The 26,016-nt window shown below is 41.9% G+C and overlaps 1 protein-coding gene across 2 annotated transcripts in view; it reads left to right on the top strand.

The window, feature by feature from the left end:
- LOC122793959 (alpha-2-macroglobulin-like protein 1) overlaps positions 1 to 26,016 on the top strand; it is a 621,161-nt gene that overhangs the window by 485,688 nt on the left and 109,457 nt on the right. For both annotated transcript variants that reach the window (XM_044062013.1, XM_044062014.1), the window contains one exon: positions 20,483 to 20,698. In XM_044062013.1, the coding sequence (XP_043917948.1) occupies positions 20,483 to 20,698 (216 nt within the window). The remainder of the gene's footprint in view (positions 1 to 20,482; positions 20,699 to 26,016) is intronic.

The raw sequence follows: 26,016 nt of genomic DNA, 5'->3' as shown, positions 1-26,016 counted from the left end.
CTGCGACCTGGTAGTAGCAACTTATTAATAGTGCAGCATTACAACAGTACACATACTTTCTTGGAAGCTTGTAGTAGAAGGACTCAAGGAACAGAAGGTGTTATAGTTGCAGGTTAAAAATTCTTTGGAGTCGGTTCTTGGTCAGAGAGTTCAGGAGGGTATGTTTCAGCAGGTTAGTGCAGGGTGGGCAGGGGCCCAAGTTTCTTGGAAGCTTGTAGTAGAAGGACTCAAGGAACAGAAGGTGTTATAGTTGCAGGTTAAAAATTCTTTGGAGTCGGTTCTTGGTCAGAGAGTTCAGGAGGGTATGTTTCAGCAGGTTAGTGCAGGGTGGGCAGGGGCCCAAGCACTTAGGAGCAGACGCTGGAGCCAGGGAGCACAGCAGCTGAGCTCTACTGGTGCTCCACCTGTGAGTTCTCGTGATTTTTCCTCACTGACTGATGCATTCAGCAAAGCTCCCGAAGTACAGCCAGAGATCTACCCACTAGCACTTTCCATTTTTTGTCCACTTCTCCTGTCCTCTACTTTACCTGTCCTCTGACCACATCAACTTGCCTAGCATTATGGATGGACAATTTCCCACAGTTTCGCCAACCAGCTTGGTCAACATGGGTATGCTGAGCCAATGTAACAACTGCCTCATGTACACTGACCCACTTCTAGTTCTCAAATTCATTGTGACAGATGCATCTATATAAAGAACCTAGAATTCGGGTGCTCTCGCTCACCAGTCAGTCCATCTGATACCTAAGCAGGATGTCAGCATGCACACCTCGCCTCCTGCACCTACCAAAACAGCACAAAAACCTATGTAGGAGTTCCTTGTGAGAACCTTAAACATTAATAGCTGCATGGAGGCAGCTGTCCCCACCATGAAGTACAGAACTAACTCAAACAAACAAGCCACTATGGTGGAATTACAAAAACGGGCTGTTAAACAGGATGAAGAAAATCACAAAAAAAATAGGAGGGGCAGCATCCAGCAGGATAAAAGCACTCTAATCAAACTAAACTTTGAGGTCAAATAGTCTGCCAAAGCCAAATGAGGCAAGTTTGGCCTCCCAGGCCATGGGCAACCACAAAGCAGTCTAGCTATGTCTGCAGCCTTAAAGGCAATACACATGTGTGTGGCACTCATTGTAAATAGAGCCACCTATACAAAGTCAGATATAGCAAACCTAGCTGATGAATTCAGCTCCACCTTTACCCCTCTCCCCCAACCTTACCTCACGAAATGTAAAATATAACCCCCCCCTCTCCCCCCTACAACTAGGGAGCAGGTCCTTAATGCTCTAAGACCACAATCACTGCATCAGTGGGCCCAGACCATATCCAGGATACCTTCTAAATAGCATGAAACATGACCCATCTGGAATTACTATTTAACTGTAGCCTCCAAACAGGCTTTGTGCCTCATGAATAGAGAAAAGCAACAGTCATCCCTCTGCACAAAGGTGGGCCATCTACAGACTTAAGTCTAGTGTTGTATGTAAAGCCATGGAAATAATTATCATGGAGATCAATAGAGATGTAGTAAACCTCCAGACACTGGACCCAACTCAGTTTGGTTTAGTCAAAGCAGATCATGCCTACTCAACCTGGTGGACTTTGAAAAGGTCAACAAAGCCAGTGGGTGACTGCAAAATCATTCACACAATCTCCCGACATAAATGCTCTCCAGGAGGAAACTGGTGTCAAAGCCATGGACTAAAACTAAATGCCAAGAAATGTATAATAGTATCCTTTGGGAAGTCATCCATCCCTGGTAACTATCATATTGACAACACACCCCTTGGGGTTGACCCAGTAGTCAGGGACTTGGAGACGCACATAGTAATCTAGCCCTTGATTGTCATGTCTTTAGTGGTGAGGAAATCTTTCTGTTCAACTTATAAACAAAGGTATGTCATGCAATTCAAGGAAGTCATTGCTCCACTGTATTTCGCATTCATCAGACCTATCATTGAGTAAAATGCCCCCTTTGGTATGTACCTAACCAGGCATATCCAACAAATGGAATGTCCAGAGGTTCTTCACTAAAAATACAGGGCGTAAATAAAATATTTTAGACCGTCTCCCTATTCCTGTATTGTCTCCTATAGGCATTTGAGGGGATATCTATGCCTGGCATACAGAGCATTGTCAGACCCCACTCTGGACCTCCTGCATATCCATAAACAGCACCAGAATTACCCATTCTAAATACTTAAACCATGCTTGTGATATAAATAGGACCTGCTGGAGAGAGGTATGTATCCTAAAGACTACCTTGTCTATGAATCAGGCTCCCCAATCATGTGAAGCAGAGTTCTTCCCTAACCCAGTTCAATTGCAACTTGGACAGTTTGATTGGGAAACTCAATTCATCCCTGGTTTGGCACCTATATCTGTAAAGGATACAGGTAACCTGTAAATGGTTAATCTCCCAGGCCCATGCTTTCTCTTATCAAGAGTATCAGAACTTGTCAATTTGAGATGCATGGCTAGGCTTACAAAGGCCCTTGTGGTCAGCCTAGTAAACACCTATGAACTTCCCAAACACAAGCATGCTTTACACAATGCAACCTCTGCAGAATAGTGCATAATGTATCGTACACTAGTGTCTAATCAGTCAAGCCTCTAGTTCATAGCTGTCAGGTGCCAGGATCTGCTACCTCACATATGCACTCAAGTCTTTCAAAGCAGGCACTGTTATGACGGTCATAGTCCACGTTCGTTTGAACAACTTGAGACGTATCTCACTAGACTACATGAGACAGGACTGACATCTGTCTCGGGCAGGTATGTCCCTAGCCTTCAGCAGCATTTTGTTTTCACCTAGAATACATCAGTACAAACAAAATAATTGAATTAAATCTGCTTAGTTTCTGGTGTCAAAGGTGATCCATCATCTCTCTGCCTGGGATGACATGGTAGATGGACCTTTATGCTTTGCCAGAGATTATCAGTCACCCCTGGGATTTCTGTTGCTGGCTAAGACTCTTACCATCCTCGTAGGGCCTTTTTTGGCAAAGTCACAAGAACAAAATTCCTGACTTAAAAAACCTCTTAAAAACAACCGCAAGGTTGTGTTGCTAAATGCCAATTTAAACCAGAAACTGCACTCACTGAAAGCAGTCCTCAACCTGGAAGAAGCTGACATTTGTGCAGTCAGATACTTGGTTTAAGGCTGCAGAGTGCACCCCAGCTATACCAGGTTACATTTCCTTCCACAATTTCAGACCACAAACTGAAGGCATGAGAAGTAAAGGAGGTGCTGTCATTCATTAAAGTTAGATACACCTCTAAATTGTTACAGTAAAATTCCCTTGAATTACTTCAGGTGCAGTTGACTGTAGGCAGACCCCTCTTCAGGTCATTGCCAGCTGTAGGACCCACTCCATGAATCAAAACATCCACTCAGCCTACTTGGATCTACTGGAGTCCATCAAGATACATCCAAATGCGCTGGTTTGGGGTGATTTTAATTTACCTGTACATAGACTAAATGTGTGTTCTAACTCACTTGTCCAAAGGTTCCTGGAATTTAACTCCAATGCCCTGGATCAGCTGGTTGACACCCACAAGGGGTTCAAACATCCTGGACCTGGAGCTCCCCAACATGGGGGACTGCAGCACCACTCCCAGTGTGGTCATCCTCTGAGATCTGACCACAAATCAGTCGAGAGACAGCCTCACCTTGGCAACAGCTAAACTAAAAACAACTATCTAATAGGATATACAATAGGAGAAAGAAATATCTAAGGGTATGAAGGAATGGTCTCAAAACTCGAAACACTCCCTCAACTTAAACAAGCAAATAGACTCCTAGTGATGTCCTCCAAAGCCAACTAGAAATCCAAATTGGCTTCCCTAACTAAGGGTAACAACAAGATGGTATTTAGTTATGTATGTAACAAAGGTATGGCCCAGATTTGCACTAAAATCTGTTAATGGCACTACATATATAGAATCCGTGGATAAAGCAAACCTACTGGCTGACAGGTTCAGTAAAAACTTCACTCCGGTCTCCATCACATACACCCCAAAGCATCCCTAATACCTGTCCCCTGCTTAGTATCTCAGAGGAGCAGATATTAAATGCCCTCTCCTAGGCTAAAAACAGCCTTGCAGCCTCTATGGGACCAGACAACATCCTGGCCTGTGTTCTACATGGGTTAAATGGGAATTACCACTGAGCAATCTCTGCCCAAGCACTGGCTTCATTCCATTGGAATGGAAAAACGCTAGTCATGTCTTTGTACAAAGGGGATGCATCCACAGACTCCAAGTAACTACAGATCCATTAGCCTGACCAGCCTTATTTGCAAGTCCATGGAATGAATCATCATGGACCTTTCTAACAAAGATATATAGGAAAGCTCCAAATGCTCAAGCCCACTCAGTTTGGCTTGATCAAGGGGAGATCATGCCTGACAGAGTTTGTGGACTTTCAGTCATCAAAGCCCTAGACAACTGCAAATCTACGCATATGACCTACCTAGACTTAGCCAAGGCCTTTGACACAATCTCTCACTTGGGCATCATTGATAAACTCGTCCACCAGGCTATTGACCTGTATATTGTCAGGTGGGTTGCAAACTGGCTCACTGATGGAACTCATGTGATCAAAATAAGGGACTCCATCTCCTCCAGCAGACACGTAACTAGTGGTATCCCACAGGGAGGTTCTGGGACCCTTGCTGTTTGGAATGTACTTATCTGAAGTTCAAGCTAAAACTAAAGGACTGTGGTTGACCATTTGCTGATTACTGCAAACGGTGATCATTGAAACCCCTAGTGATGTCAACATCCTTAAAGAAGGTCTTACCCTGACTAATGAATGGTGCCAAAGTCCGTCTTGAACTTAATGCAAAAAATGCATTATCCTTTTTGGCAAGGCTGATCCTGCAAACTACCACATCAGTAGCAATACCCTAAGCACACAGTGGTAAGATCTGGGCACAGGTTGACAGCAACCTTAACTTCGATCAGTCTCCACAGTGGTAAGGGCATATATATATTACCATAAGTAAGGGCATTGCCTCCAGAAAGATGCAACTCCCTCTACTCTTCCCTCATCAGGCCAATAGAGTACAATGCTCCCTGTGGTATGTTCCTTTCCAAACAATTGGCGAGACCACAAATGTTCCTTACAAAGAAAAATTTAGGGTCTTTGAGATCTGTCTTATGCAGACACTGAAATGTCACTTTACTGTCGTACAGACTGCTCAGAGTTTACCTGTGACTTGCATATGCAGCAATCTCTGACCCAGCTTTAATGGAAATGCTGCACATTTGCAGGTCAAATGGCACACAGGATCACTTGCTCAAGGGACCTTAACCTGGTGTGAGACAACTTGCTGCAGACTGAGTTGACCTGCCTTTGGAATAAGCTTCCTATTCATGTTAAACAATGCCACTCACTGGCTATATATGTGCAATTTGGATGATTGGTTAACTGGAAATTCACCCCAGGGGTTAAACCTGTGCCAGGGGTTAAACCTGTGCCCCTTTGGAAAGGGGCAACAGGTGTGGATTTTCTGGTTTATTTGAACCAGACCTTTGAACACTGAACTTGGCTAGGCTTGTAAGGACCCTGAGGCCTTTAGTAACCTATGTTCCTAAGACGTGCATTGTTTGTGCTTCTACTTATTGGTGTCTGTCCTTTATCTTTATTCCCCCCTCTCAGATGTGAACTACTTGCATACTTTCAGAAATTAACTTTTATTCCTTGAAACCAGTGTTCTGTCTTTATTGTATTGAAAATGTAAAAAAATCTAGTGCTCTGTTGCAGTCTAATAGACTAGCTGAAACATTTATTGTGAAATCATTCTGTTCCTATATTTTCACTTTAAGCCAGGAGTCTTAATCCTGGAATTCATCTATGCTAAAGCCTGTGTCAAATGTATATTTTTAACATTGTATTCTTGAGCTTTTCAGCTTTTACATTAATGCCTACATTTCTTAATAGCAAAAATGAGAAAAGGAAAGAAAGCCTCTAACATTCTCACATACAAGTACAACTGAAAATGCTTCATTACAAAATATGAAATTTATACTGTGAAGTCTTTTATAGAAAGCTTTTTAATTTGTTACCTTTTTCCTAAGGTCTTTGGCTGAAGGGCTTGCATCATACGGCTCCTTGGTGATCCATTCCCTGGTGCACCATGCCCTTATTGCCATAGCTGGTACAATTTGAGGCCATTTCCAAAACTAGTGATAACAGGACCATGATAGCAAGTAGCACCAATTCTCTTGTCTTACCAAATAGTAACTTGTATGCACTACAGTATTTTAACACTAGCATTACTGGCCCAAAAGCCAAAACATAGGTGTGAGAAAACCGCAAATGGCTTAAGTCTAAAAGACATTAAATGATTACCCTTTCCTGGTCTTTTTGTAATTTAAAGAAAACATTTGGCTAAAAAGGAATTCTTGAACTTTATCACTGTGCCGTATTATGTCTAATATGCATGACAAATTGCATCTGACATTGTGTACAGAACATTGTGGGAGATGGAGAATCTAAAGATGTGGAAAAATCTGCTTGCTGTATCAGCATGCCTGTCAGCAGCCAATCTTGTATGTAAAATGGACTATAAAATTGAACATCCATTTTTTTTCCCTGAAACTGCACAGATTTACTTGGTGATTGTCAGATTAAGCATTTGTGCTTATTGATCTTGAATAGACAAGTGCCTCGGCAAATATATGAACTAATCCTGAATGATCAAACATAGCTTTGCCATCCTAAATTATCACCAAGGTGAAACTCGCGATGTCAGCTGACTACAGAAATTCACAAAATGAGCAAACCCAAAGTCGTAATGGATGCACGATACAATGAAACTCTGCGCCCAAGATAAAATCTCTTCTTTAATAGACCAAGAAGCACAAGTGCAACAGTGATTAAGCGCTTTCATCCACATTAAAGTGGATTTAATGTGGATGAAAGCACTTAACACTGTTGCACTTGTGCTTCTTGGTCTATTAAAGAAGAGATTTTATCTTGGGCGCTGAGTTTCATTGTATCGTGCATCCATTATGACTTTGGGTTTCAGTTCATTTTGCAAATTATCACCAAGGCATTCTCCCTTTTGCGCACAGTTTTGAAATTTTGACTACTCTTGGATGGATGTACTGTTTGTCTTGTCTACTGCGTTTCTCTACACTTGGTTCACTACCCTTAAGTTCTGTAGCTGATTTTTTGCATCGTAGCTTGGAAGGTGGTATGCAACTGTAAGATCTGAGGACTCTGGCCCTCCAATAAATCTAATTGTACAGGAGTTAGGTGTTGCTGTGGACAGATGAGGAATATTCAAAACTGACATGTCCAATTTCTGCCTAGAATTATAAACTTTAGTTCCTGTCTGGATTGGCTAAAGGCACTTGTGCTTACATTTTCCTGCCATCTTGAAATACCTCCAGCGATTTCCTTAATCACCTCTGATAATTCCTTGACTCTTGAGCTTTGCTATACCAATAGTGAGGCATTTCCACAGTTCTGGGCCTGTTTTTGCTTTACTTAGACACCTCCCTAAAATTATTTTGCTTTTGTTGGAGTCATTTTGTGGATATCTTTGATCTATATTTCTGGTTATTCCCTTTCCCTGTCTGCAACTAGCCTGCAGTAAAGTTCACTAACCTACCTTTAGTTGATCCACTTGCATGTTCTCTAAACAGGTGATCCTGTTTACTTTATTGGCTAGAAGCCACCCTACTAACTCTACACAGGAAAGCCAGCTCACTCAAATTAGCTGTCAACTGTCCAGCAAATTTTCAAAAAGGTGAAATTCTCACCTAAACTGACTGGGGAACTACCAAACATCTTCAGAAAAGTGAGGTCCCTCCTAGCCAGTTTTATCGGAGTCATCAGCATAAAACTATCTACATCTTTTCACATTTACAATCCTGGTTCTGTTTTGTTTGTTTTTCCTTTGCATGACTCTGTACAGACTCTCTCTCCTGTAGAGAACTCTTGCAAGAATGAAGTCAGAATTGATGCTTAGTAGTATCCCATTCTAACAATGCTCTGTGCTGGAACACCAGCTGCAGTGGGCCCTCTTAAATCTGGTTTTATGGTGTAATATGAAATGGTGAAAGCATGTTTAGAAACAAGCCAGAGGAATCCCTATAGCTGGACTGAATGGGAACTGCATTAAAACATGCATACTGGTACTGAAAATGAAGGTATCCAGCTTCCATGAATCCACTGAAGAGTTTCTAATTTCATTTTGATTAGAAACCATATGTAGGCATAATTAATGGCCAATGATAAAACCAGCCCATTTGATTTTTACACAAATCCCTCATGACACCTGGCTCATGCTCCTACTTGGTTTTGTTTGGCCGAACGCACATACTGTTTTTAGTAGTGCACCTACTCTCGTTTGACAAGACTGTTCAGCACTTTACTATTGTTACCTTGAATTATAGCTTTTCTATTCTGTCCATTAGCACATTAAAGAATGGTTGCCTTCAGTAAGAAGCTATCCATTTATGCAAAGAAAAATGGTTCTGAAACAGTCTATACTGTTCATTACTTTTTTCAATGCATACTGAAAACTTTAATGCCACATGGGCTCCTAACCCAGAACTACGTTCATTTATGGACAGTACAGTTTTACTACAGTATAGATGCTGACTTTAACCTGTTCTATAAAATGCTATTTTCCAGGTAGCTGCACTTCACTTCACCTGCTGTAAGGCTAGGCCTCATAACCCACTAATGTGTGGGGTGGCCCAGGCCTCGCAACATCCCCGTTTGTGTAGGGCAGGACTAGGCTTTGTGCACACACCCAAATCTGTGTGGGGCAGGGCTAGGCTTTGTGCACACCCCCCCAAAGTTGGTGTGGGACAGGGCTAGGCTTTTTGCGCGCACACCCCCCAAATCTTTGTGGGGCAGGGCTAGGCTTTGCACACCCCCCCAAGTCTGTGTGGGGCAGGGCTAGGCTTTGCACACACCCCCCCAAGTCTGTGTGGGGCAGGGCTAGGCTTTGCACACCCCCCCCCAAGTCTGTGTGGGGCAGGGCTAGGCTTTGCACACCCCCCCCAAGTCTGTGTGGGGCAGGGCTAGGCTTTGCACCCCCCCCCCCAAGTCTGTGTGGGGCAGGGCTAGGCTTTGCACACACCCCCAAGTCTGTGTGGGGCAGGGCTAGGCTTTGCACACACCACCCCAAGTCTGTGTAGTATCTGAGGTTGTGATTTGGAGGAAACATTTTCTCCATGTCAGTGCAAGTACAGAGTCAGTGCTGCTAAAAATGTGAGAATGAGAAAATAGAAAGTGAATCCAGAGAGTTCATAACTAGAATGGGATGGGGACCGGAACAAAAGAAAGGCACTTGCATCTCAAACTAAGTTTCCTTAAGATTAGACATGACATTTCTAAAGACTGCAGATGCAACTGTGACGCCCGTGCACTGGCCCAGTAATCAAGGAGCCTCAATCCTCACCACTAGCACCAGCGAGGGGCATGCACAATGGGAAGGATAAGTACACGTACATAAAGTACAATTTCCCTTAAGACCACACAGCGATCACTGTCTGGGACTGGTTTCTCCCTTTCTCTCCAGATCCCCAGTAAGACTCCCTACTGGCACAGGTAGAGTGAAGTCCTTAGCCAGGGTTCCAAGCCAAGTACTCCCAGCACTCCCTCTGTCCAACCAGTGATTTTTTTCCCTGCCCAAGTAGCTGACAAATGCACAGACACTCCTGGGGGAAGGCTGGCACAGGTTCACTAGGTATACCCCTTCTGACCAAGCTATAAGGTAGTAATCCACTGCCACCAGAACCCCTACTTATCAGCTACTATAAGGCTCTTCCCAAAGGGTGGAGTGGCTTAGTACAGTATTACTAGATACATGCAAGTACTCTAGAGCTTAAATTATCTCCACATAAAACATTCACAGTTGAAAGGTTTAAAAATATTTAATAAATAAAAACACTTGACAAATCTCCCATTCAACACAGTGCTAGTCAGTTCAGACACAGGAACTTTAAAACAGTACTGTAGGGTAGTCTGACACAGAACAGCTAGGCTAATCTGGCAATATTTCTATCTAACTCTAAGAGAAACAATGTTCTAATTAACCTGTGTACAGAGCAAAGAAAGTTCTGGTGAGATGTTTGCTTCAGACTACACAAATGCTATGTCTTTCTCTCTAAGATCTCTTAAATTGATAATGCATCACTGCTGACTCATTTAAGATTACACCATTGACACTTTGGTTCCCAGGCTAACTATCTCAGAGTTTAACATATCTTTGTAATCTTGCACCTGCCAAAAGCTACAGCAATAAGACATTTTACACGTAAAATCTAGTAATTCTTGTCCCAAGACAATAGAATTCTGTCATCCTGACATTCTGCTCAGAGATCAGTCCTAAAATGCTTTACTTTATTAGCTTTCTTCCAGCAGGGCGCACTGTGGTTACATTTTTGAAGTTCAGAACATAGAACAGTTTTTCTTGCATTTATTTTTCTTACACTTATAAAACAGCCTGTGACTTATTTGCAATGACATGGAATTATCTGCAAAATTCACAAAATTCCATCTAGCTGGGCTGGCAGCCTTTCAGTTTTTTCAAAGTAACAAAAAGCTATTTGTGAAAAAAAGGATCTTTGGAGAAGCCCTAATCAGATGTGCTTAAGTGAATAAGATGGTGACATTTTGCTAATCAAACTGAGTATTTGAGCTAACGAACCATACTGAAGCAGCTGTTCATGGCAAAAACAGTTGCACTGGTGGGAGAAGACCGTTCATGGCAGTAGATATTTCTGACAATTGTTTGAAATACGTGTTTAAGATGTAATGCCATTATCTCTGAAACTGGTATGCAGCAGCTAGCTATTCACTGCAGTGGTAACATGGACTGACTTCCCCTTATAGGTTTGCATGTTACTCTTCTTTCATTGTGTTAAATAAGACTGTTCAGGCCAGTGTTTACATAAAATTCACCCTGCCTGTAAAGTCCATGCTGATGAGTGAATACCTGGTATACGACCTGGAATGAGGGTTGATCACTGGAGAGGTTTCCTGGGATAAATCTAATTGAGCCATCATTTTTTTGAGGCACTTGGGTACATAAGGGCCTTGTCCTGAACAGTTAAGTGACTGATCTCTAATCTCAAAATACACTTGTGATGCATTTAAACTTTGAGGTAGTATATTACTGGATGATGGCTATTTGATTATTTACGAAATATTGCTGCAATATTATAGTATTGTCTGAATATCGGATAAGTAATCACTTAATTTTGTGTATAGTACATTTGGACTTTCTGAATTTCAACTTTTTATGTAGAGGGTCGCTCGGTAGTAGAGGGCTACCCATGAAGTTCAGCGACAATCTTTAAATCTTTAGGCCAGTGGTAATCAGCAATATGACATAAGGTAAAACACTTCTTTAATTGGCAATGGAAGTCTTGTAAATATAATGAAGGTGGAATGCAAGTAGCAGGTCACTAAAGTGGAGTTAAATGTTGTGGTTTGTGAATTACCAGCCTTCTTATTGGTGTCTGAGAGGAGCCACTTGTCAAAGATGAGTTGAATTATGCTAGCTAACAGATATGGGTTTGTGTTCTTTAAACATGTTTATCAGTTCTTATTCACTTATGTTTACCATAGTGCCATTACCTCAAATTTTATGGCATAACTGCAGATTCACTACTTAACTATTTGTTTTTGCTTCCAACAATTCCATGCTCTTTAGTCATGTTATGGTTTTCCTTTGTTCATAATAATAAATCACACTAAACATCTGAGGTCATCACTTCATTGTGTTTACATACAAGATAAATTTAAGAAACTTTCTGGTTTAGTTTGATTTTCACTTGAGTAGTCAGTGAGGACTGTATTAAAGGGCAGTGACATTTTTGCTTAACTGTTTATACTAATGATGCAAAAAATTCAATACCATAACTATGCATCTGTGTTGTACATGTTCATTCTTCAACTATTGGATATCTGATCAGATTCAGATGCATTTACTATACACTCGGATCCAACTCTCTCAAGCTCCTCCCTCTACCCACAATGCCTTGGTCAGCCTGCAATACCTCAGATAGTTTTCCTTATAAGCCATAGGAAGAACTAACCCCAAGTTAATACTAGCAGTAAGGCTAGTATTTGCAAACTGGGGCTCAAATCTGGAACAGATTCCACAAGAACAGTAAAGTCACTCAAGCTAAATGGAAGGGGAGTTGAGTAAGAATGAAAATGGACAACACTGATGCATAATTACGATGAGTAAACCTGTTTTTATTCATTCCTCAACTATTGGTACGCTATTCATTCCTCCATGAGTGACCCATGGTTCAAGTAGCTGTACCAATAGTTGGGGAATGTTCTGGAGTTCTGCAGAACCAAAGGTAGCCCTGCTCTTGGAAGTAAATTCCAATTTGTAAAGAGCAATAATGGTATGAGCATTAGACCAGGTAGGTTCTACATAAATGTCAGAAGTTCTAGACCAGAAAGCGAATTATGTAGCCACGGACTTGGTGGAGTGTGCTTTAGTAGGCCTGGGTGGGGCTAGACCTCACTGAATGTAAACAAAGGACATGCAATTAGCCATTTGGCTAGTTTAATTTTAGAAACTGGTAAGCTCAGTTTGTTCAGTGGAATTGGAGAAACCATGCTGTCAACTTAAGGCCTAGAATGTCCAAATTCATCCCTGTGGGATGAGAAGATTTGGACAGACATCCAGTATCTATGGTGGATGTAGATCAGACTTGAGGAAAGAAACCACAGTTGAGGCGAAAAGGGGGCAATGGGGATAACAATGCTCTTTAACAGAAGTTCCTTTTCTAAGAATTTTGGAATTGGAGGTATTGGGGGATAAGCGTAAAGTATACTAGAGGGCCAAATGTGAACTAGAGCATCTCTGAGAGACTCCCCTGGAGGGGGGGGGGGATTAGGGCAAAAAAACCTCCTACACTTGTGAGGAGATGTAAAGAAATCACAGCAAGATTGCTACTGTACATAGAAAATCCTGTCTGCCACTGAGACCATTTGTGAGGTATTAGAAAGGGTCCTACTGAGGTTGTCCACTAGCATGTTGGGCTTCTTTGGTATGTATGTTACCATAAGAAAGTGGTTGGAGGAGACCATTCACTGCCACACTAATTGCTTCTCGACCAAAGGGGGATAAGACCAGGTCCTCCAGCAAAGCACAGATATCTGTCTGAAATTAAAATTTTCCCAAGAGGAAGGGCATCCTTGAAGGCCTGCAGTGGTAGCAGGGCCACATGTCTAGGACATTGATGTGCAAATTTCTTTTCTGGACACCATGTGCCTTGGTTGGTGCCCCAAAAATGCCCCTCCCACCCCCAGTAGGCACAGTAAACACTGACGCCTCCCAAATGGGGTGAAGTACAAGAGGGTGGCATTGGGGAAAACTTTGACTGAATCCATCAACATAGATGGTCTTTGTGTACTCTTAATTTGATTGGTAAGGGTGAAGAATTGACCAGGTAGGGTACATTGAATGCCCATATATATAAAATGGGCCATGGTAACAAAGATTATGGCTGCTTATGTTGACCCCAAGTCCTAAAGAATAAGTCTTGCTGGGGAGAAGGTGTGCTATAATTTGATCAACTTGACACCGGACTGCCCTTGGAGATCTTGACAGATGCTTAGAGATTGATATAACTGGAGCAAGTAGTCCGTGGATTTCCCTAGAAGATGCTTGGCTGGGGGAGGTGATGAGCCAGTCGGCTAGGTATGGAAACTTCTGAATCCCAGCAGTCTCGTGAGCTACTACCACTGTCATGCATTTGAACACAATGGTGGCTGTGCTGAGACCAAAGGGCAGGGCTCTGAACTGGTAGTGACTGGCCCCAAGCTGAAAGTGCAGAAATCTTTGGGATCTTTGTCTTGACATGAGTACACATCTGAAGATTGGAGCCCATCCAATCACCCTTGCATAGAGAACTTCCAAATCCTTTCTGGTCTGATGGGGACCTACTGGATGACTCTGGTCTAACAGATTTTGAATTTCTTGAGCTGCTGCCTCCATATGGGTGGAACACTTGGGACATTTTTCTTTTGGTTGAGGGAGTCTGGAGGGGATGGTATGGTATGAAATAACCTATGGATGTGCTTTTTAGCACTCAATCTATTCATGCTCAGGTGTTTTGGTACAGAGTTGAGCGCACCCCCCCCCCGACTGCCTCCAGAGGCTGGCTGTTGGACAAACTTTCAGGAGCACTGAAAATGTTCATCTGAAAAGGAGTCTTAGAAATACTGGATTCTAAATTTTATATTATGAAATTGCATGTTAATTCATGGCTAGACTTTAACATTTTATAGATTAAGCCCTCTAATGCGGTCAGGTCTCTCTGATCAGTGTATTACAGGATTACCTTCACAAAGGCAATTTTCATGAAATGACTACAGCTTGTATTTTTTGGGTGGGGCCATCTAGAACAGAAGTCCTTAAGGCTGGAAATAAATGGATGAATATTCAGAATATTGAATCAGATGTTCAGAATTTTGAATAAAGCGAAGTCTAATTATGGTGATGAGGCTGGAAGAATTTTGTTTGGGGGAATACCATCTTATCCTCAAAGGTACTGTTTGGTATATTGTAGGCCCATGGTATTTGAGACAATTTTCTAAGAATGTGTACATGTAACAGTAATCCAAAAATTGGTCATTTAGCACACCTCAGCTTTTGGGAGGCAACACTTCTGCCTTGTGTGTCTGCTGACTGCCAATCTTCCCTCATGGATGGACTTGGGCCCATTCATTACCTCGTGACCAAGTCCTCACAGATCCACTTCGGAGATGAGGGTTGCATTGCCTATACCTGCTATAAGTAGGTCGACTAACATTGTGCCCACTTCTTTGAGTGGGGGGGGGGGAGGTATTTAGTCCATATCCTTGCATACTTCTGCATGCACTCTGTATGAATGCTAATATGTACAGTGACTTGAAGAGTTGAATGCCCCCCCCCCCCCAAGACTGAGTTGTATCATTGTTCCTCTGAGGGACACTGACGTTCTACAGCCTGTTCCTCCCACCCAGGATGGGGATTAATGCCATTCACTTTTGATACATTCACCAAGTGGTTACTTGGGCATAGTCTGCTTTTTGTCTATGCCACTTGAGCTGGCCTAGTTGGGGAGGCAACATATGCAAACAGTACTTGAGTCATCAGGTTCTATTTGAAGCTTTAGTACCCGACTGCCTCAATTTATGCAGGCAGGTTGCAGTTAATATTTTCCAGGCAGCTAACCTTTATTGATTTTTTTTTTTTTTTTTTTTTTTTTTTGAAGCTTCAACACTGGAAATAGTGTAGAAAACAGTCCTCGGAGAGCAAAAGCTGCTGGTGGACGACAACACAATGTAGAAAAGAAAACTGCACCCAAACACGGCTAAAACCAATAAAATTCGTAGCAGATTTATTGAGGTAAGTGCTTTCACACACTCACTATGCTTCATCAGACCAAATGTAACAAAACTCCACAGTTAGAGCATCATCAATTAACCATTCAAAACATCCAATAGAAAACGAGCACTGAGACTTGCATTAAAACAGGATGTCCTTTAAGAGCCCCTAGCTTTCAGGATAGGTTTAATGAAAGTTCTGCCATTGATGCCTGGAAACGTCTCCATCAGCACAGTAATGATCCAAGAAAGCTCACCGCTTTCCATGTAGTTCCTAAAATCACCCCCACGTTTATCTTGGGTTGGTTTCAACAACCCTAAAACCAAAAATATGGTCACTGCCATATTCCATATAATGTTTGCCCAAAGCATTACGCTCATCAAAATTATGCACACAAGTGCTCCCTCATTCTCTCCATAAGGGATCCATTTGTCTTGCCTATATAGAAGCAAGTGCATACCCTGCATTTGGACAAATAGGTGAGATTTCTACTGCGGCAGTCGTCATTCACATTAAAACAATATTCATGATGTGTGGTCGGGTGAACAAAGGTCACTAATGGATCAATATGTGAGCAAACATTACATCTTGGAACAACGTCTCATGCCAAGTGTCAATATAGGCTTCACACTTCCTGATGGTGTATACTTGACAGTTGCCTCTAATGACTTATTTTTAAAAGTGTACCTCTGATGTTCACCTACAACATTCCAGATGTAATCAAGCTGTAAAATGGACCAATTTTTCACAACCTCTGAAACTATTGACATCACTAGTGTAAAACAGACATACAAAGTGCTTCGTTTCTAGAGGCCATGGAAACATGCTCTGAATGACATCTGAGGTAGAGGTTTGGCTCCTATGTTTCCTATGCCAAGTGTCATGTATTGCATCGTCTACTTCCTTGTGACGATAGCCCCTATCCAAAAAGTCAGAACTCAAACCAAGCAGGTCATGTTCAAATAGTGCATCATTGTTGTTGAGCCTCGAGAGTCTCGTACCCTGGCTTTTAACTGTTTTTAAATACATGACCAGGGTGCATGCTATTCCATTGCAGCATGTATTCTTCCTACAATCTTCTGTGTAAAGTGGTAGAGTCCACAGGAATCATTAACCATGATCTTAACATCCAAAAAATCCATTTCCCTGTCTGAGACTTTAGATGTAAAAGATAAAATGCATTGTGTTATGTATGAAGCCAATAAATTATTCCAATAAATTATTCCAATTGCTGACATGTGCTATCCCAAATTAAAAAAAGCATCTACAAACCACCTGTAAAATTTAAGTGGACTGTAAATAGACCCAAAAACAAGTGCGCTCCCATTGAGCCATAACCACAATCTTCTGCAAAAACTGATCATAAATAAAAATATTGTTCTCTAGTACAATCTCCAAAAAAAAAAATTAAATCGATGGTTATCAAATCATATTCACCGTTAAAGCTCAAGACCTCCTGTTTTAATGTCAGTGCTAGTTATCTATTGGATGTTTTGAATGGTTAATTGATGATGCTCCTACTGTTGAATTTTGTTGCATTTGGTCTGATGAAGCACAGTGAATGTATGAAAGTGCCTACCTCTTCAATAAAACTGCTATGAATTTTATTGGTTTTAGCTGTGTTTGGGTGCCGTTTTCTTTTCTACACTGGAAATAAAGTAGATCAACCCACTCCAAGTGGCAAACATTTGTACTTTAGTCTTACTCATTCTGAAAACAATTCCTTGCCTTGCTAATGAGTTGGCCAAATACTAAAGTGCTGCTTGTACTCCACCATGAGCGGACTTGCAAATGCCTTCAGGACAGGCACATTAGTGGCTTTACTCTGTTTCTCTGTATTGATCTTAACACTTGCCTTTTGTGGTTAGGAGGGGTGGCATATATTGAACCACTGGATTTCTATAAATATTGATAACAAAGTACCCAAAGTGGCAGTGATGGTCTGGATACAAGGTATCTTGTGCTACTTATGGTACTAAGCTGCTCCCATAATTTCTATACTTTATTTTAATGGCCAGTGGTAGTGGGGAGGCGAGTCCTTGGAACAAGGCTTGTTTTACACCCTTAAAATCTTGAAACGCTTTGGAAGAGTTTAACCGTCAAAACTCAACCACTCAGTCCAAGAAATCTGGACAAAGTGTCATAACTGTGTACAAACCCAAAAATAAGGACAGATTTTAAATATTGCTCTTACAATATTAGAAAGTTGCTAGAATAAGAGTGTTAAAATACATTTTCTAAAGGATATGAAGTCCAAAATTCAAATGTATGAATTTCATTCTTCAGAGCATCCCAGTGATTTTCCAGAAAAAAATTGTCTGAGGAACAGACTGAAAATTTGAGGCACAAGTCTGGACATTCTATGCACTTGAAGTAGGATTAAATATCTGGCACAAGCAGCCACAGTTTTGTCCAAATGACCTGTAAAATGCACATCAGCTAGAACCCAAGTGTTTCACTACAGGTATGGTCCATACATACTTTCCAGGACAAATCTGCTTTTCTTTAGTATAAACCCTCTTGGCTTTCGAAATAACTATAAAGCCTACATATAATTGTGCTTCAGTATTTGGCACCTGTCTAAAAGGATGGACTAAAGACAAGTTTACTTGTTAAACCTTTATGCCTGATAAATGTTGACAGTGCCAGTTTTATAACCATTAACCAGCATTTTTCACAGCTAACTTGTGGGTATACTCTATTCCCTGAAATCATAGCTGTTGTGGGGGAATAGTTTTGAGTGTTTTTGGATCTTTTCATTCAGGGAAACCTGTACTTAGCAGGACAGAAGTCTCAAATTTAATCTAGGCTTCAGGAACTTCCTTTGTCCAAAGTAACCTTTCAAATGTATACTCAAGTTTTGCTCCTGAAGATTCAATTTAGAATGAATGCAGGTACCCTATGCTACTTGTATTTCTACTTCCCTTTACATTTGAATCTAGTAAGTGCATCTTGTTGCATTTCATTTCTTTGCTTATAGTGCCAGCTTATGTTTTTGCTTGGTCTTCCTCCTGTCTAGCTGTTGACCACTGTTCCCCTTTATTTTGATGTTGTCAAACCGCCCAGCCATGCCAACTGGGTTTCATATGCTGATCTATCCCTGCAGGTCCACTTTCTGGGGCTAGAGATGTAGCCTTTTATTACTGTTGACAACTGCTTGTGTTTTTGCATGAAACATCTTTGTTACTAAGATTTGGTGAGATACTGCAAGATTTGAGGCTTCATCAAGGCCTGCATTTCTGGTAACTTATTGGCACTTTTCTAGTAACGCTTCAGTCTGCAGTGGTTAACATTTCTGGTGCCTTGTGTTAAGTACTGCACTGACTATAAAACGTGTATTATAAACTGTAATCCTTAACCAAAGGAGTGAGCTGTGACAGCATATCACAGCAGCTTGTGTGATGTAGCCTATGTGACAAGTTACTATAATCGGATGCAAATCCACCACACAATGGATAAATTAGTTACCCTCGCGTATGACGCAGTATATTACAGTTCTGGCATTTTTTAGCATATATTTGTAAATGTCATTCCCAGACTGAAAAATCAAGTGCATGATGTACTGCAACGAATGTGCCCATGAACTATAAATTTTGGCCACTTATTTAGAACACATTTAATGCCGCTATTAATCTGTTTCTCATTTACAGAATGAGCCATTTGCATAGATGGGTGATTTGGCTGTCAGCAAGCTTTAGTGCTTTAACTTCTGATTAGTCTGGGTGTGTAATGTAATTTGTTTAGCTACTTGTGAATCTTTGGTAGCCACCGTGGCTTCATGCATTAAAGCAATTTGACTGGTTCCCCTTCCAGATAGTGTAATTTACACTTGTGATGTCATTGGATTTTTTCCCTACCCAACATGCTCCACAATACTGTAGATGAAATTTTGTCCAATGTCCCTTTTTCTTGAAACTTTTTTTCTTGGATGGCATAGCTGGGCAGAAAAGATAAAGGCCAACTCAACTTAAAGTAATGCAGCTCAGTGGTGGTGTCTAAAGTTGGTAAGCTACATTTCTGCATTTTTTCTATATCCCCATTATCCATTCAACCACAGTTAACAATGAGGCTTAGCCCAGGCCCCTTTCAAACCTCCCTTGAGTACCTAAATCCCACCTTTATCAGATCCTTTTACTAGATTTACCTCCTGAATTCCAAAAGCAGTCTTGTGGCTTCACTTTTTATGGTCAGGAAGCAAGAAATTTGGGGAAATGTGCATGGTATGTTGGATATGTTCACTGAGTGCTGCCCGTTATTGCTGTTGGTTCAGGAGTACTTCTGGCCTCGCACCCTGTCTTACTTGCATGGAGGTTGGATTTTTGAGATGTGCCATGGGCACAGGCAGCCATTATACTGTAGCTGGCAGGTTAGACTCCTAACCAATAGTAGCGACCATACAATCATGTCAGCTTGTATGAAGTGCATGCATTAGACGTCAGTCTTCCCCCTTTCAACACAACAGCCTACAAGTTCCCTGGTCTCTACTGGAAGTCACTTAAGATATAGTGTAGTTCACATTGAGTCTCCATAACAGAATTGACCAGTGGCTGCTTGAACCCATTCTGTAGTCAAACCATTAAGTAAAAGTTTATTTCAGAAACCCACGTCAAGAGCAGCACATGTAGATGCTTTGCATCTGTGCCAGCAGGTAACTGTATTTCAATGGCAAATTGTTACGAAAGTGGCTACATTTATTAATCATTGGTGATAGTTTGTCAGATAGTTAGGCAGATAGCCTAGTATAAACCTATGAACCTATAGACCTGTGGATGGGAGATCGTAGGTTTACCCCGGGAATCATATCTGTGTCATTGCTGGACAGAGGCACAACAAACTAATGGGCACAGTATTTTTTCATATAAGGGGTGGCGTAAGCCACAAAAATTTGGGCTAGGCTTATAAATGCCTTAGGGCAGATAGCCTAGTATAAACCTATGAACTTCGAGGGTGATGAATAGCTCCTGGGAAATGATCACTAACAAAAGGTGGCTAGAAAATTGGTTATGTAACATTCATCCCATATCTGCTTTCAATTCCAAATGTACTTGTGCTGAGCATTTTAAACTGTGCTTGTTTGGAGCAAAAAATTATGCAGGCTATATTTTTTTCAGGACACTGTAGTGGGCTTTGCTGCTCTCGCCAAATATGCTGCAGTGGTAAGAAATAAGGAGCTTCACGCAACTGTACAGATTACCCATAATCTGCAGGTGGTCGGCAGCCTTTCAGTCAATGATGCCAACAGTCTGGTTCTCCAACGGACAAGCTTAAGACAGTTACCTGGCAACTACACTGTTAAAGTCGTGGGCCAAGGGTGTGTCTATGTCCAGGTATGTGACCACTTTTTGTTTAATTTCATACAACTGTTGCTGACTATACCCATTGGGAAGCCTGTTTACATTTTTTAAATGTAATAGTCATAAAGTGCTAGTTAAAATCATACTAAAAGTGTCTATAGTGTGCTGCTTACTGTCAGTATAGCCATTTCAATGGGAAGATTTCTGAACAGACTCAAAGCCACATGGAACAGTTTGCCTTGTCTGCCCGAATGGATACTGGAGAGGAATCGTACGATGAGTAAGAACTTTAACAGGTGGCACAATCATATCACTTTACATACAGAACAGTTGCCTCTGACTGCACTAGATGCTGAAAAGTTGTACAGTAAGTTTGTGCCGCTTGTTATGAATTGCACTGCAAGACTTGGTCAATTACAGCATATGTTTAAAACTTTACTACAGTGGTCAAAATGAAGTTTGAGATGAATTGTGTATGTCCTTACTGCACTAACAATGAGTCATCATTGTATAGCTATTTAGAAGTAGTCTAATACAGTCAAGCTTTGCACTTGGTATGGTTAGAGCTACCTGAAGATGCATCTGGTTATAATGTCAGGTGGGGAGAAGGAGTTAAAATCCTATGCATGTGGATCTTGAAATAGGATCTTGAAATATAACATGAACAGTGCATGCTAGTGAAATATGCTTTACAACAAATAACTGCAGACTGCCAAGAGTCAGTTTGCCTTCCTACTTTTTTCATAATCTGTAGAAAACCATTCCAATATCTCTTATCCAAGCTGCTACGATATACTAATATCTCCTTGCTCCCCACCCCACTTTTCAGCACTTTATTTTATTGTAATACTCTGGCAAACCGTTTTCTCATTACATTACAGTATGGTGCTCTCCTTGAATGATCTCCTTTGTGATTAGTACTAAAATATTTTCCCATTTCTTTTTCACACTGGATGAGACACCTGTGGGTTTAGCTTTCATCTGTGTGCCCTGATATGGGCAGAAAGTACAGTTGTGTACCTACCATAAATGTAGATGTTAGTGTATTCACTATTGCAGTCCTTACTCTTGGGTTATCCTGCTGGCAGGCTACCCGCAGTCAGCCTGAATTCCAAAGTCTTGGTCTGGCATCAGTTGCGGTCTCCTCTTCCCTGACGTCAGTGCGCCAGGGGTAGAAAAGTTGCAACCAACACCATTTTCTTCAGTTTTTCTTGCCCCAGATGTCAGATGCCCCCAAAAGGGTAGGCTAAATAGATTATACCAATAAACATGCATGCACTAAAGTAAAAATTTCCTTCATCTACAAGTAAATACACCACATAGGTTGTATAGAATAGAGCAGTACAGAGAAGACCCAGCAAATGAAAGGGGGATGGTGGGAGGGTAACCTTGACTGCAACAGTGAATACACTCTGCATTTATGGTCGGTACACAACTGTACTATGTTTATCATGTTTCACTGTTGCAGTCATTACTCTTGGGTTGAATCCCAAAGCTGAGTATGGGTGGCTGGGCTAAATAGGATTAGGAGAGGCTATGAGCCCCTACAGAACTGCAGTGGCAAAGCCTGCACTGGATTTAGAGTAGAGAGATATGTGGTAGTGCTTTGTAAGTGTGCACTAAACTCAAAGTTGCAGCCTCTAAGATGTCTTTGGTTGGTACTCCTGAGGAAGGCTGCTGAAGTGGCTGCTGCTCTGGTTGAATGTGGTCTAATGCCCTTGGGCACTGATTTGCCATGCTGCGAGTAGCAGAAACGAATGCAATGGCCTATCCATTCTGAAATGGTCTGTTTTGAGATGGCCTTTCCTTGTGATCCTGCAGCATATGCCACTAAAACTTGCTCAGTCCTTCTGAAAGCTTTAGTTCTGTCCAAGTAGAAACGTAGCCGTCTGTCCAAGTAGAAACGTAGCCGTCTGTCCAAGTAGAAACGTAGCCGTCTGTCCAAGTAGAAACGTAGCCGTCTGTCCAAGTAGAAACGTAGCCGTCTGTCCAAGTAGAAACGTAGCCGTCTGTAGAAACGTAGCCGTCTGTAGAAACGTAGCCGTCTGTAGAAACGTAGCCGTCTGTAGAAACGTAGCCGTCTGTAGAAACGTAGCCGTCTGTAGAAACGTAGCCGTCTGTAGAAACGTAGCCGTCTGTAGAAACGTAGCCGTCTGTAGAAACGTAGCCGTCTGTAGAAACGTAGCCGTCTGTCCAAGTAGAAACGTAGCCGTCTATGTCCAAAGAATGCAGAAGTCTTTCCCCCTTGTTCTGTGGGTTTGGATAAAAGGTAGGCAAGTGAATGGTTTGATTAAGGGCCACGCAGGACACCACCTTGGGCATAAATTGTAGGGTTTGTCCTCAGAGAAACACTGTCTGGATAGAAAATAAAAGGTTCCACAGCCATGAGTGCCTGTTAACTCAGACTCATCTTACAGAGGTTATTGCTAGGAGCAGAGCTGTTTTCCAGGATAAGAATTTTATATCAGCTGTTGAGGTTGGCTCAAAAGGAGGCAGTGTGAGTTTTTCCAAGACCTAATTGAGGTCACATGCAGGTATTGGTGCTTTTGTTGGAGGTCTTATGTTTTTGGCCCCTCTGAGGTACTGCCTTATTAAAGGATGAGAAAAGATAGGTGGTTCCATAGTGTAATGGGCTGAAATGGCAGGGGCATGAATCTTAATTGATGAAAAGGATAGGCCTTTGTCCAGCATCTCAGTTAAGTATTGTAAAATCCTGAGGAATATTTGGTACAAACGTGTCAGTTCCTTGTTCCTGGTTCCAAGCACAGAATCTCTTGCATTTTTCTGCATAAGATTTTCTGGTACTGGGCCTCCAAGATAACATCCATTACAGCTTTGGAGAGAGAGTGTTCTGAATGGCTACATTATCCACCATACTGCCAGATTTAAGGTCCTGAGTTGGGTGTGCAGGATCTGATTGTTTTGTTGGGTCTAAGTGAGAAGTTTTGAGGCAATGTCCAGGCTGGACCTTGAGACAAGTGCTTTAGGATTGGGTACCAGTGCTGGTGTGGCCAGTCTGGGGCAATCAGTATCATTTTTGGCTTCTCTTGTCTGACCTTTAGGAGTACCTAGGGGAGGAGAGGCAGTGGAGGAAAGGCCTATACTGTTAGGTTTTTCCAGCTGAAGGATAGGGCATCCACTTTCCATGCTTGCTTGTGATAAATCCTCGTGCAGAATCTCTGTAGTTGGCAGTTGAGGGGAGGCAAATCTGTCGGCATCCCCATTTCCTTGTTATGCTGAAGACTTGTGGATCCAGTTTCCACTTGTGGGGATCCATGTTCTGCCAGAGTATTTATTTTTCCTGGCAGGAATTGTGCTTGCAGGTGAACTTGATAAGTCAATGCTGTGTCCCACAGTCATGGCTTGTCTGCAGAGGGGGTAGGAATGCGTCTCCCTGCTTATGTACCACAGGACTGTAGTATTGTCAGTCTTCAGTAGTTGTCCTGGATGAAGTAGATCCTTGAAAGCAGTCAGGGTATTCTGAACAGCTAGCATCTTTTTGATATGAAGATGCATCTGGCTTGCGGGCCATGTGCCCTGAATACATTTTCCTGCCATGTGGGCCCCCCCAGGCATAATCTGATGCATCTGTTAGTATCTGCCTGGCTGTGGGTAAAGTCGAATGGCTGTCCCTTGTTGTGGTGACAGGCCTGTGCCCACCATCGAAACTCCTGTTGCAGGCAGGGAATGAGGGTAATGTAGAGTCCAAACACTTTTTAGATACCATTGTAGTTTCCTCATATGCAGTCTGGCATATGGAATTAGCAGGATGCCATGAAGCCCAAAGCCTGCAGAATTTTTCTTGCAGATAACTGGGTCTTTGTTGCCAACATTTTGAAGTAAGAAGTCAGTTGCCTTTGTCTGGCGTGAGAAGCCATCTGGGCAGTTGTATTTAAGCTTGCACCCAGGAATATTATCTCTTGAGAAGGTACTAGTTTTGATTTATTTTCATTTACTGTGTACCCTAGGCAAATTAGTAATCTTTTTACAAACGCCAGATGCTTTAGTAGAATGTTTTTGTTCTCTGAATAAGGCAGTCATCCAAGTAAGGATATATTTGAATTCCTCTATCTGAAAAATACAATACTGATGCCAGGCATTTTGTGAAGACCCTGGGCGCAGTAAATAAGCCAAAGGGCAGTAGAGAATTGGTAGTGCATTGAGCCAGCTATGAATCTGAGGCATCTTTTGCAAGATTGTGTGATTGGCACATGCACGTATGCCTCTTAGGTCCAAAGTTATGAGCCAAGCCTTCTTGCCCAGCATGGGCAGTAGCTGCTGTAGTCAACATTTTGAATTTTGGAACGTCCAGAAATGTGTTTAGAATAGACAGGTCCAGTATTGGTCTCCAGGCTTTGTCCTTTCTGGGCACCAAGAAAAATCTAGAGTAAAATCCTTGTCCCTGCTCTTGTTGTGGTACTTGCTGAATGGCCATCTCCATGAGGGATGAAACTTGTTTGTCTCTGCCTATTGATTGTATGGCAGATCTGGCATACCTTTTGCCCTTGGCAGGGTGTGAAAGTGGAACCTGTAGCCCTGAGACACTGTTCAAGACCCAATTGTCCATGGTAATCATGTGCCAATTTGGTGAAAAAAGTGCTAGTTTTCTACCTAAGGGGGCTGCCAAAAGAGAAGTGCTCGGTTCTGGCAGAGGAAAGTCATTGGGACTGTTTCCTTTATGGTTGTGATTTGTCTTCTCTGCTTTTGGAGGTAGAAGCACCCCATTGTTTAGGCCTCTGAGCCTTGGGGCTGGGATCTGCCTCTGGGGCGTCTGTATCTGCCTCTTTGTGTTCTGTCTGACACTGGAAAGGACCAATTCTTTGTAGGCCAGTTCCTGCTGAATCTGGGTGGCTGTACCTGTAGGAAATCCTTAACTGTCTGCATGGATTTTGCTTTATCCTCCATTTTCTTCAACACCTCTTCTGCCTTAACACCAAAGTATCATGCTGTAATGGAGCATCCAATAATTTTGCTTTAACATGATCATGCTGATTCTGTTCCTGTAACCAAGCATGCCTTCTAATGACAAAACCCATAAAAGTGGCCCTGCAACAGGCCTCGAATGTATCAAAACCACATTGCAAAGTATGCTTTCCCACTTGTTCAGCTGCATGCAATAAATCCTGCATTTCCTTAGAACATTCAGAATTTGTCATTTCCTTATCAGAACATTCAGAATTTGTCAACATTTTCTGTTTAAGCAGTGACATTAAGTATTGCTTATATTTAAGCATATGAAACTGACAATTTAAAGCCCTTGCAGCCAAGGTGGCAGAAGTGTAAACTTTTTTCCCCCATCTGTCCAGTGTCCTAGAATCCCTATCGGAGGGGACAGGGTTTTTTTGCAGTGG

The sequence above is a fragment of the Protopterus annectens genome, chromosome 2.part1 (assembly GCF_019279795.1).
Source record: "Protopterus annectens isolate FY-2018-M chromosome 2.part1, PAN1.0, whole genome shotgun sequence".
Lineage (NCBI taxonomy): Eukaryota > Metazoa > Chordata > Ceratodontiformes > Protopteridae > Protopterus > Protopterus annectens.
Note: the sequence above shows the minus strand (reverse complement) of the source record. Positions and strands in the feature narration are given on the sequence as shown.